Here is a 13,217-nt window from a genome sequence, read left to right on the forward strand (position 1 = left end):
GCCCCGTCCCAGGACTCTCCTGCATCCCCAGGAGGAGCATCTGGGAGCTCTGCGATAAGGAGGAAGGGCTGGGAACTTTACTGCCAGGGGAAGGAAAGAGATATTGCTTTGAGAAATGGCACCCAGGGGAATAACAGAGCAAGCAGCTTTCTGGGAGGTGTGCTAGAATGTCCTGTCCGTGCTCTGCAGCTGTTTTACATCTGAGACTTGGTTAATTACACTGGCACTATGCTCAGACACACCTGTAGCCATTCATGGAGGGGCTTTTTATACCAGCTGTCAAGACTCAGGATGAATGAAATACTGATCAGAGGTATTATTCCTGAGGGAGGACAATTAAAAAAAATAAATGAAAACAAAACAGTGCAGACCTTTGGGTTGTGCCCATTCTTGTTTCCTTTGCTTATATATAATTGTTCAAACGACTATAGCTGGAGAGATCGCATCAGTTGCATTAGTCCCTTTTTTGGTAATTCAGGCCCTAAATATATTCTGGGCTGCACCCTGAAAACAAAGGGAGTGAATGTTTTTAATGAATTTCACATGCAATGTAGGTATTATATGGATGATATATAAGCAAAAACAAGAAAAGACTGAATTAAAATGGGTTTGGTGAGAAAACAGCAACATTTGCCAGTTCTACAATAGAGATTCTTGGTATTTCGAAAAGTAGCTGGCAGCAGCAGTGACATGTAATGAAATGCCTGGTGTATTTCCATAATATTTTTTGAAATACAGATAGACATACCAATTTTACGCCAGAATTACATGTTTCTGCCCCGTGCTCACAGGGCTTTCAAAGGAAAACTGAGGTTGAATTAAAGTGCATACACTGTGTGCAACAGGTGAGGTATTAAACTAGAAGGGATATTACATCTAAACCATGTGAGACTTGGCTTTTAGTTAATTACAAACTGATCCATGCTTCTGCGTGTGACACCAGACTGCTGCTGTTTTCAATAGACTGAGACTTAGAACTATAATTGCAGAACCTTAATTACATTTTCCTATAATTAACTTTCCCAGAACCACAGTTCCTCCAAAGAAATATATCTGTGTTTTTATCTGAAAAACTATTTTGTCTGAATAAATTAATTCATGTGCATGTGTTTCAAAGTGCAGCTCTCTCTCCACTCCCTTCCTAAAACCAAGCAACAAAAGCAAACATTTATAAATATTTAACAGCAATTATGTTATAGAGTGTGTAAGAGTCTAAATTAGAGAATGAAACTGATAGAAGCACAATAATTTTACTGCCCCCTTTAAGAATATATATCAAAGAGAGGCATAACGGGCTGAAATTTTAAATATGAAATGGATTTTATTTAGCATAGTCCCAGCAGCTTTGCTGTAAGCCCTGTGGCTAAAGGTGTGTATGTACAAGTCTGACAACAAGGTCCATAAAGATGAATGGGAATCTTTCCAGGGGCTCTGCCAGGCTCTGGGCCAGCCTTGCAAGCACTTCCACTGATATACACACACCCCCAACTTCTGTAGATCTAACTACACTTCAACCAGGCTGCTGGTGGATGAAGTTCAGAATGCCTACAGAATCAGGGAGACAAACCACTTTGATTTGTGCATCCCAACAGGGAAAGATGGAGGGGGAAAAAGGAGAAGAAAGGAAGCACTGTAACTCCTGCAGGGGACAAGGGAACTTTTCATTTGGGCTGGAAATCTCATGAGAACTGTGAAACCAGCAGATATTTAGAGGGTAAACATCCTTAGGGCACAAAATATAGATGAAGTGCTTGAGCGGATTGAGGCCAGAAGGGGTCACAGTCTGGTCCCAATATCAAATTTTGCAGAACTGCAAATTTAAAATACAGGCCAGTACAAGCTGATATTTGTAAGGTCACACACTGATTTCCTAGACAAGAGCAAATGCAATTACCCTCAGCCAGGGAGGAGGCAGTGGCACTCCCAGAGCCTGCGTCATACGACGGTGCCCTGGAGAGGGAAGGCTGCCTGCCTGCTCTTTTCTGCAAGGGTGGCAATTTCAGTAGGAAATTTTCACCAGGAATTATATGCACATATCACACAAATGAACAATAATATATTTACTGCAAGAGACAATAAACAACTTTTTTTCTCATAAGCAAATAGTAATAATGACACAAGGGTGAATCAAACTTGTTTAAAAGAACTCACCAGACACCCAACCCCACCAGTTTCACCTGTAAGTCAGAGTGAAGACTTTCACTCTGGCAGGGCTTTTATTCCATTCCAGATATCACTCCTGTTTTCATATAAAATATGCTTGTACTATTCTGGAAAGTCTTTGGAAATCTATAGGGATATGTAAATACTATGCAAAGTATCTCAGCATTGCAAAGAACTTCAAAGGCAGCTGCAGGTTCTCAGGAGCACTTCTGAAACCCAGACCTTATGTACAGCTCAGCTCAATGTTCTAATAAAGTGAATTTTAAAAGGAAAGAAAACCCAGCGTATTCTTTGTGCATTTTCAAAGACAAACCTGTGTGAAGCTATCTATAGAAAACCAACTTTGCAACGTACATTATTTTAATTATAAGGCCCTAAGTGGCTCACTTGTTACTCACCCGTGACAAGGTATCGTGTCCTGGTCCGTGATCCTCGACTCTTCCAGCTGTTGGTATGCTGGTCCTGTAATTCCATTGAACCTACCCCGAGGCAAGGGAGGAGTCCTCCGAAAGGCATTTCTATGGAGCATCCCACTTTTTTGTCCTGGGCTGCAGCATGAAGAGAGACTTCTAGGAACAACACCAAGAGTACAGTAAAAATTATCACACTAAAAACATAAAATTCTGCAAAGTAAAGGTTCAGGATTAATAATGCATGAATTAATGTTCTTATAAACTTTGTTGTGGCAGCCTATGATGTCAGTAGAAATTCTCTAGGGAAATACAATAGTACAATCCACCATTAGCTGCTGTTTATGCCATTATTTAATACATCACCTTCTTTTCTAGCAATGAAAATAATTGCCTACTATAAGAACTGTTTTCTTGCACTTGATGAAGGATGCTTCTCCTTTCCATGCTGCTTATCATAATCCTGCTATAGAGAGTTGAGTCATCAGACAGCATAAACAAACAATACAGCTCTCTCATATCCACAGCTGAAATCAAAATTAGATCCTAAACTGAAAGCCCAATATATTCTCTATCTGTGAAGTTCTGCTTCCTGATACAAAACCATTAAATTGAGAAAAAGTGTAAGTGAAGAATATAAGCAAAGCTTATGAACTGCAGATTGAAGAAGCTGTCTAAAACAAGTTTTCTCCACCTTGAACAGTAATTCTGTATTATTTTATTCCTGTTTTATATACAGATTGCTTTGTTGTTTATATACATTGATACCAACCTGTTTCTTTATATGATATAATAGAAATTGAACTGGATAAAAACAAGTCATAGTTTTTTACTTATTTTAGAAAATTGGTTTTTGTAAATGTCTAGTGTTTTGGAAGGAGAATGGATATTTTTTTCATTTCACACAGGAATGAAAAAGTATCTAGAATCCACAGTTTTGGTATACAAACCATACACTTGCTAATGTAAAAATATGGGAACACAGAACTAAGGCAAGGCATAACCCATTTTTACTGCTAACAGGTCTCAGTACTGCATGGCATGACTGAATATTCATTTTTCAGCTAGTCCTATTTCTCTTGGCATCTTCTGGGTCTCAGAAATGCATGTGTTACCTCATATCCTCTTACATCTTTAATGACAACTTAACATAGGTTTTGTGGATGCCTTTTACAATTCATTATTTTTGGCTGTGTGAATAATTCCAACTTGTGACAAAATTCAGAAATGCAAAAGACGTTTGATAAGTTTTCTTCTTTTTTCCTATTATAAAGTGACTTAAAAGTAATATGCATTTTTACCTAGTGGGAACTTTAATTATAGTTAGGGCCACATCTACTCCCAAAGTAATTTTTGCTTGGAGCAAGCAACTTGGACAAATTCTCTCTGAGTGCACATTTCCATTAAAATCAACCTTTTCTAACCAAAATTAAAATAAGAAATAAATTCAACACTCTATCCTACTGCTCAGGCTAGCAGTGTTCCATTGCAGGCTAATCTCTGTTTTCTTCCACACCTTTACTTTTCTAGTGCTTTTTATTGAAAAGACCAACAACCCATAGCAATAACATTCCCTCCAGGATTTTTCATACTTGCTTAAAAAGATTTTTCCTTTGCTATTAAGGAGGCTGTGAAAAAACCTTTTTAAAAACCTGAAATACTGGCCTCTCAGTTCTGAAGGCTGAGTTTGAGTTGCAAGTTACAGTTCATATTCTGTAAAATAACACTACCACGTAACAAAATAATTGACAATTTCTGCTCAGGAGAGCCTGAGATTAATGCAGCAGGGAATCTCAAAAGATGCAGGTGAATGAATAATTTGTGATGGATAATTGTTTTTTGGGGTTTTTATTGATTTGAGCATAGTCCTCAATGGAATCCAAAAGTAAAAAACAAAATTTAGATTGATTACGAATCTTTGAAGTTAGAGATTTTTATTGTTTAATTTATGGTTGGTTTGATGCCTTTGAGCATCTTCCTTGTTGGATGAGAGCACATGATCTTCATATGCAAACTCTCAAAAGCTCTATTTGTAATAAACATAATTTCAACACATACAGCTAAGCCTAAGGTAATGGGTATAAACTGCAGAAATGTTGAGACCAAAGGGATCTGCCACAGTCCTGCAACCACAGAACTTCCAGCCCTGACATAGTCTAATTTGTTGCTAATATGAGGTTCTTATGCTTTAAACATTTCTGTCAGAAAAAAAACAAATCAAAACCAAAACAAAACTGAAGTAAGAACAAAAAATCATTTGAGGTCATGGACAAGACAAATTCACTAAAGATCAGGAAATACTTACAGACAGTGCAGCTGCAAGCTGCAGGATAACAGTTGTTTCTCCAGGCACCAGGAAAAAACCCTAAGGAGTTCTGTTAAAAGTTCTATGGAAAAGGATTTCCAGCACAAAGCTTTTCCTTTTACACAAAGCTGATATGAATATCAGCAATGCAAATATAATGTCCCTCTCAGACTTCTCTATTGCTCATGTGAAAAATTCCTCCCTCTCAGGCAAACAATGGTTTTTGGAATGGTTTTTTCTTCAGGGAATTTATTTTCCTTTAGCCAACATTGTGGTTTCTTTCTCGCTGCACTCCAGTCTAACTGGGTAAAAGAAACCAGCCCATATAAGTGAGCCATTCAATAAAACAGACCAATATATAAAGCTGTAGCAGATATGTTTTTAAAATCTACCAATCAATTACTCCAGAATAAAACTCAGAATATGTATGAAGTGGTTCACAAGTGATGCATAAACTAGGGAGAAATACAGTTCTGATGAATTAATGTTTTGAAAAAAGCAATTTAACCATCCTAAGGTTAATTAAGAAGTTGGGATTCATTCTTGATAGTTGTTTTGTGTGAGAATTTTCTTTGGGTTGAGCAACTGAGTAAAACCAAAATCTGATCCTACAGGTGGAGTAATCTCTTCTTGGGGCATACACAACTCCCAAGTGCAGTTACCCATGCTCATGAAGAGAAGACCAGCAGTGTTTTTGCAGTAACTCTGGAATCCTTCTGTACTACTTCTGAGTTAATTAAAAACCACCCAGTAAATACATACTCCAAATACTGATCCAGCTGCCAGGCAGCGTCCTCTGTTATTCCCTCAGAGGACTCCCTCTTTAGGCTGTTAGACAATCGACTGCTAACATTTGTATGGATCAACTACTGAGAATTTGAACTGATATTCAGTATTAATAAATAATAAAAATCTCCTCTTGGTTTCTGAAATGTAAGCATTATTTATTCCTTCATAATATTCTTGTATTTGGGAATAGTCTGTTTTGAGGCTACTCAGGGACTTTGGAACTCTAAGAAAATCCTTCAATGCTATCTGTGTCATCTGGTCACCATCCTGGTGATAGAACAAAAGGAAAAGGGAATAGAGCATTTGAAGTACATCAGTTGCACTGAGTTTAATCATCTGCCATAACCTCATCATATTCCTGGAGTGCACAGAACAACCTCTATCCTAAATTGATGATGATATCCAGGCTACTATTACAGAAAGTTGTTTTGTATTGAAAACTTTGAGACTTCTGTTCAGTTTAAAGTTATTTCTGGTGAATATTCAGCTGGTAAATGTGCCACCACACTCCTTCCTTTTAAATAGGTCTTCTGCTTCTCGTTGTGCTTGCTCTCATGTATTCATAAGCAGCAGTCATACACCCTTTCCAGTCTCCTGAACTGAAGGCTGGCATAAGACAGACTTCTGACACTTTCCATGGAACATGAATCATTCATTCCTCAGCTCGGCTTGGGAATGCAGTGTGAGTCCATGGCAACTGGGAGGCCACTTTTACCAGGTGAGATAACAGTGGTGCATTCTCACACTCTGCTGTGTTCCAGCTTTGTTCAGTGACCTTAGTTCAGGCACCAAAAAAGTCTGTCCCCAGTGCTGACCAATTCTTTGAGTGCTGCCCTGGTGAATGTCTCATCTTCTCAACCCAAGTCCTTCATATCTGCCTTTTAAGCACCTCTGTGCATACACATTAGGGTTTTTCTGCCTCTCCCTACTTTCTCCTCTTAAAGGCATTAGACACGTATGACAACAGTGACTGAGCTTGTGTAGAGATCTAACACCCCTACCAAATACACATGCAATCAGCAGTGCATATGTTGCAGTACCTGCTGTTGGTAAGATAGTAAGCAATTTTTTGCCTTTTTTATATCTACCGCAAGAATCCTCTTCCCCCACATTTGGCCTAAAGTCTTGACTATTCAAATTCAGCGTAATTGGTTCCTACTTTGATACATTCCTCATCTTCCTAAATATTTGACACTTGCTAATCCATCATCTCATGTCACAGTTCCCATTTTTATAGATTTTGCTCCCAGACATGAAATTTTTGAACTGGTTTTCTTCCAATTTTTTCTTTTTTTTTGGATCAAGATTAATCAAACCATCTTGAGAGCTTTGATTTCCACATTTTACTTCCACTTTGAGTGTAGGAATGTCTATTGTCATGCATTTCATTCTGTTAATATTCTACCTTTGTCCTCAAATAGTCATCCCAATTTCTCATTAAAAATGAAATCTATTAATTCAGGATTTCCCTAACTGCTTCAATTATTATCTCTGTCTCACCATCTGTTTTGCTTTTTCTTTGGGAAAATAGCAGATTCCTTACACTTTCTTCCTTTCAGGATTCCACTGCCCTTACATTCTTAGTTGCTTCAGTTTATACTTGCTCTTTGAAATTCAATAGCCTTATTTACAGAATAACTTTAATCTACTCTTTCCTCTACTGTAAACTGAATCACTTATATTAGCAGCATAAAGAGTAAAATGCTTCCCAAATGAAAAAATAAAATCTTTTCCATGCTTTTTATGGTGTGAAAAGTTCATTAAAAATGAAAACATAAATTATTATTAATTTTAGGGTAAATTTATCCTATTTTTGCATTTTTGTAAGACAATACAACTGCTCCAGGCTGAAAGCATATGCATTTGACTTTCATCATGGCATTGTATGAAATGAATCCCTCTAAAATCAAGGATGACTGGATCCATGAATGAAAGTCAGGATGACTAATTACCAAGGAAACTGCTATTCAAAGGGATCACAACTCAACCCATAATTAACAAAACTCTAATTTATTTCTATCAGAAAATAAGAAAGTATGAATTTCCTTCTTACCAAGATCAACACATAATCCAAGACAAATTTTTGAGCATATTGTATACAATGCAGAAAGTTTACTGATTAAACACATTTGCTAATTTTGAATTCTGACACCTCTAAGAGTTATTTTACATATGCAAGCAGAAGATGTAACATTCTTCTACGGTAACAGCAGTGCACAATGCAGGCAAAATGTTTTAGGAGATTAATAATAACACAGGCTAAATATTTTTTGAGATTAAATTTCAGTTTTCAACTTAATCTCTGCATTAATTCTTTTTGTGTAGCTGAGGTTTGTTGAGACAGAAAATAGCTATTATCCATAATCTGAGTGAAATAATTATCCAGGCTCTGTCAGTCACATTTCAGCAACTCCAAATGATTCCCTACACTGACAGTTGTACTTCGAGGAAAAAATGTATTGGTTTCAGGACCTGGAAACAGCCAGCTCCTGTTTTAAGAAATGATCACCCATCATTAGTGTCCTTGAAAACACCAGCAGAGAAAAGAAGGTCTGGATGAAGAGCAAAGTATTTCTGTAGCAAGCAGAAATAAAACAATAGAATTTAGAAATGCATAAAAGAGAAATTCTGCAGAGCTGGTATGATTTTTCCAGGTTTAGCCAAATTTGGAATGAAATTAAGAGATATTTAGTATAAAATCCTCATTTGACCATATTTGACTATTTGTCCACAGTTAACACTATTTAAAAAATAAATTAGGAAGCTTTTATTTGGTACATAAATTAAAGACAGTCTTGCAAGTCTTAAACGTTCATGTAAACATTTTATAAAAGAAGGGCCTTGTATAATAAATCTTAAGCTTTAAAACTACGTAAGAATTCTTTATAAATTAACTAGTCATTCCACTTCTTTGCTTCTAAAGCAAAGACATTTCTTGGATATTGCAATCACAATATTAAAAGGTAAGGGAATGAGTTTTTTTCTGAACTTCATGTTGTGACTAAATGATGATAAAATTCTTCCCAGAACTTCTGTAGAAAGCATTCTAGGCAACAGTCCCATAGTTCATGTATGTTTAATAAAATTATTAAGCATGTTTTGAAAATTTCTGTGTAATACAGAAAAGGACCTAAGAAATGGATTTGACATAACAACTGGCATTATTTTTTTCATGCCAAATTAAAGGCTTAAGAAAGGTAAAATAGATAGGACCCAAATATCCCTTTCTGGTTTATATGTGGCATTTTGTAGGTTAAGTAAATCACTCATTCAAATGAGAAAAAACCACATAGCTGGCTGAGAGACTGCACTGAAAATGCACCAAATGCTACAGAAGCCAGATCATAACCTCATGCAATCCCAGACTTTTTTTTAAGTAATTAAAAAAGAAAATCCTTTTAATAAACATGTCTTCCACTCCAGATTATCTAGCTGAAAAAATTCCAAACTCATTTTTCTCAGCCTTTTTTCCCTCTCTCTGTGCACTGGACCAGATGTTACCACTGTCATTCCACCAACATTATTGCTTGTACCAGACTCCAGTTTGGTTTCTAGTCCTGTAATGAAGCACCTGCAATCTTTCTCATCCAAAAAAAAGAAGCAGAATTCTATTCTGAATCTCATTCAGTGATAGGTGCCATTCCTCTTTTTTTTTTTTTTTTCCTCTTGGAAACAACCATCCAAACATTTTTAAGCCTTGTTTTCAAAGGCAACCGTGTTTTCACAAATAAGTCATTATTCCTTTCATGTATCTTTTGTTTATGGAAATGGTGAAAAAGGCTGGAAGTTTGCAACCAAGTGTTTCTGCAGCAAATGAGTCATTAACTTCATGAACACTGATAAGTAAAGTCTTGTATTTAATGGCTCCTCCTGCCACAGCTGTTCCACTGGCTGGGCAGTGCCTGCAGCTCGCATGGCGTCTGTAAAAGCCTCCTGCAGGACTGGCATGACCCCCAGAGGAAGGCAGTGAGCATCCCTATTACCTTTTATGTCTGCAGCTAAGAAAATACTCGGACATCTGCTCCATAGGCTGGCTGAGGCTCTGCTGGCACCGGGGCACCCAGCAGCTCCCCCAGCCCCAGCACAGCACAGCCCAGCCTCTCCAGGCAGCTCTCACAGACAGATGTTTGCTCACCTGTGGTGCTTGATGGGCTGGGTTCCTCTGTCAGGAGACAAGGCCTCTGGGAAAGACTGAGTGCCTGAAAAGCTCGACTCCATAACTTTGTGCAGAATGGGCCCCGGGTGCCGATCCGGTTTTGAATACTGCAGCAGAGAGAATAACATTAATTAATACTCACAAGACAAAGTACATTGTTGATGCTATTCACTCTGAATTCATATCAGAGCGGGGTAAGAAGTGCTCTAGCGCATTTTTAAATCAAAATTAGGCAATGCAAGTAACACAATCATTCAGTATTGTTTACACAGCAGAAAGGGCTAGTAACCACTACCCCATTACGTTCTGCACATCAAAACACTGATGTGAGCCTTAGCAACAAAATTACAGACTGATCTGCCCACAATGATGGGAACAATGATCCCTTTGACTAGAAGTCTGGTTTTGTGGCTGTCCATGCAGAGACAGATCACAAAACACATCTCAGAGGACAGCCAGCAACTTCTTGGGTCCTTTGGTGATTTCAGTCAAACACTGCATTCATCATCAGCATGTACAACTATGAAAACCAAACTGAAACAGCACTTGTATCATCAGATAAGTAAGAAAAATATTTGAATCCTATCCACAGAGCCAGATATCTTTCTGAACCAGTCTGAAACTTTTGACCTGGGAGTATCTGTGCTAGTGAGAACAGTGTAAACATAATTCTTCTTGAGGCAGGTGTGGGCGTAGGGCAGTCTCTGGGCACAGAGTGAGACACAAAGGTCTGCAAAGCAGACACTAGACATGAAGAAGAACAGATTTGTTCTTCTTGCTCTGTGATTCAACTGCAAAAACAAAAAAAAAAAAGTCTCTCAACCAGAATGGGGCCATAAAATTGAAGTATAGAAAAAGCTGCACTTGGGCTTGTGAGAAGATTCAGTGTTGTTGGTGGTCACTGGGCAATATCTCAGAGATATGAGAGTGTAACTCATGTTTCCATTCAGGAGTGAAAAATAAAGTACTTGTCAGGCTTTTTACTTTGCATTACAAGAACCTGCACTAAACTCTGTTTCATTTTGCTCTTTATTTTATTTTTAGTGCTAGACACATAGATATTCATGCTATCTTTAAAATAGCTTTATATCATGGCAGCAATTACATAATTACATATTTTAGGAAGAAAATACAAATTAAAATATTACGAAAAAATCACAGTGGTGAAAAATGTCTTGTTACAATACAATAGCATAAAAATTCATGGAGAGGATAGTAAGCATTCTTTCAAAAGACAGTTCTTCATAATTATTAGTTTTGTCTAACAAAAGACCAGTAACTCATTAAAACAACAGACTATTATTTTCTGACTCTCACTTATTCTTATTGACATTTCTGTAGACTTCAGCAAGATCAAAAAAAAAGTCATACAAGAATATTCTCTTTTAAAAATAGGTTACATGTACTTTTTTTTAGTCCAGCCAGTCAGACTTCTTATGACCAATTTCTATAGATAAAATCACAGCTCTTCAAATTTTTCTCCACTCCTCCCTCTCTCTGTTGAGTGAAATACCCAAGTTAAACAAAGAATCATTGCTTTTGTGCTTCTGAAGGCAAAGCTGTGAGTGGCAATATGCAAAATGGTGCTGCATGCATGAAGTAAACACAACTGAAATAATAATAAGAAACATATTCCACTCCCATTTCTTTCAGTTGCCATGATCTTAGATGTCACTTGTAAATATTGTAGATAAAATATTCAGACAGAAATATGATTTTTAAGGTACTTGCATTGGTGAAGGTTTTAAACTTTAATAGTTATCTTACCAGCTGCAGAAATGAAACTGGATTTGATTTCTGACCTGAATAAATCAATTTGAGCTATGTAAAGAATGGCCTGCTAGTGCCAAGAAGCTATTTCTGTCCTTTGTTTGAGTTTGCTCATGGTAAAAAACTGAAGGCCTGAATGGCCTGTAGGACCAAGAGTAAGAAGTAAATCATGGAGAGCAGAGATAAGCCCTGCCTTTTGCTACATCCTTGTTTCAGGTGGATGTGGGCTGGAGCAGGGGTACATAGAGCCTTTCCTTATGACAGCTGAAGAACACCAGGACACCAGAAGCTGCTCTGACGCTGAGCAGCAAACTTTAATGAAGGTCCAGCACCACTCAGGCACAGCCTACAAAGGGTATTTTTCCCCGTAAGTGAACATTTGTCCCTTTTTCAGATATGCCACTTAATACACAGTCATACCATGCCTAATATTTCATTACAATGAAAATGTGAATTAGAGTTTAAATTGAGGGTGTGACTATACAGGGAATTCTAACAATGTAACTGAACAGATCTGGATGCACCAGGTTATTAATACATTTTAATATATTTAAACACAGTTGGGTTTATTCACCTTTAGCTTAACTCCAGGTGTCACATCCATTCTCTAAGATCACTTCTGGAGGAAAACACCTTCACACTTTTGTGGAGAGCTTGCAGCAGTATCAGTTGGTGCCCCCAGAAGTACATTATGGGATCATTCCCCAGCCACATCCCAGCAGGGCTCATCCTGCTGCTCTCACAGCTCCGTTCTCACCTGAGCTGAGCTCCACGGAAGCCTCTGACTATTGTGAGCTGCTGAATACTCAGCCATGATGGAAAACAAGCTGTGAGACCCTTTCAAAGGCCTGTTCCAGTAGCCTGAAAGCATCACTGAAAGCTTATCTGTATTTGGGTTTTTTAATGGTTTTATTGCCTTCTTGGTTAATTATCTGTTCTTGTTTAGCAATTACTGGAAACACTGAGGCATATGGCTAAATAAATTAAAGAATAATGATAGCTTAAAAAAAAAAAAGCATTTTGCAAATTTTCAATTTTTCATTGTTTCATGGAGAAAATAATCTATTACGTGCAATTACTCAACTCTCTGACAATAAAAATTGCACCCCCTGCTAGGTAATGCTAAGTGAATCTGTGAAGGCAGCCTGAGCCAGGAAGAAAGAAATCAGCCTTTGTCACTGACCTGCTGCATTGCTGTGAGCACAGAACTCCTCTGCTCTGCACCCTGAATTCCCTGTTCTGAAATGTAGGGCTCAGGGGTAACAAATGCCACTCGAATGCTGCAGAGCAGCCTGACCCTGCTGTCCTGGTGTTGTGCAAACCAAAACACCCATCCCACCCCCGGGCTTTACTTAGCTCCTCCCCCTCAGTGGTTCCTCCAGAATAGTAAAAGGTCCAGAAATTCATTGGAAGAGAGGTGATGTGGGTATCTCATTCCAAAAAGAACTGAGAAGGCAGAGAGGTCAGCTTGGATTGACATTCAGAGAGGTTGCCTCAAGGAGGAAAAGAGCCAGTGATTGTTCTGAGGGGGCTGAGCTTGCACAAAAGCTCATCAGGTGGTCATTTAACATCCTTACTGTTTCCCTATGCCCTGTTTGTTTCGTTGCCAACACTGCCTCTAGAC

At 38.0% G+C, this 13,217-nt stretch overlaps 1 protein-coding gene across 2 annotated transcripts in view; it reads right to left on the reverse strand.

The window, feature by feature from the left end:
• Positions 1–13,217, reverse strand: part of NRG3 (neuregulin 3) — a 348,278-nt gene that overhangs the window by 13,925 nt on the left and 321,136 nt on the right. For both annotated transcript variants that reach the window (XM_021537205.2, XM_021537204.3), the window contains exons 7-8: positions 9,803–9,930; positions 2,562–2,732 (exon numbers count right to left, since the gene is read on the reverse strand). In XM_021537205.2, the coding sequence (XP_021392880.1) occupies positions 2,562–2,732; positions 9,803–9,930 (299 nt within the window). The remainder of the gene's footprint in view (positions 1–2,561; positions 2,733–9,802; positions 9,931–13,217) is intronic.

The sequence above is a fragment of the Lonchura striata genome, chromosome 7, assembly GCF_046129695.1.
Source record: "Lonchura striata isolate bLonStr1 chromosome 7, bLonStr1.mat, whole genome shotgun sequence".
Classification (NCBI taxonomy): Eukaryota; Metazoa; Chordata; class Aves; order Passeriformes; family Estrildidae; genus Lonchura; species Lonchura striata.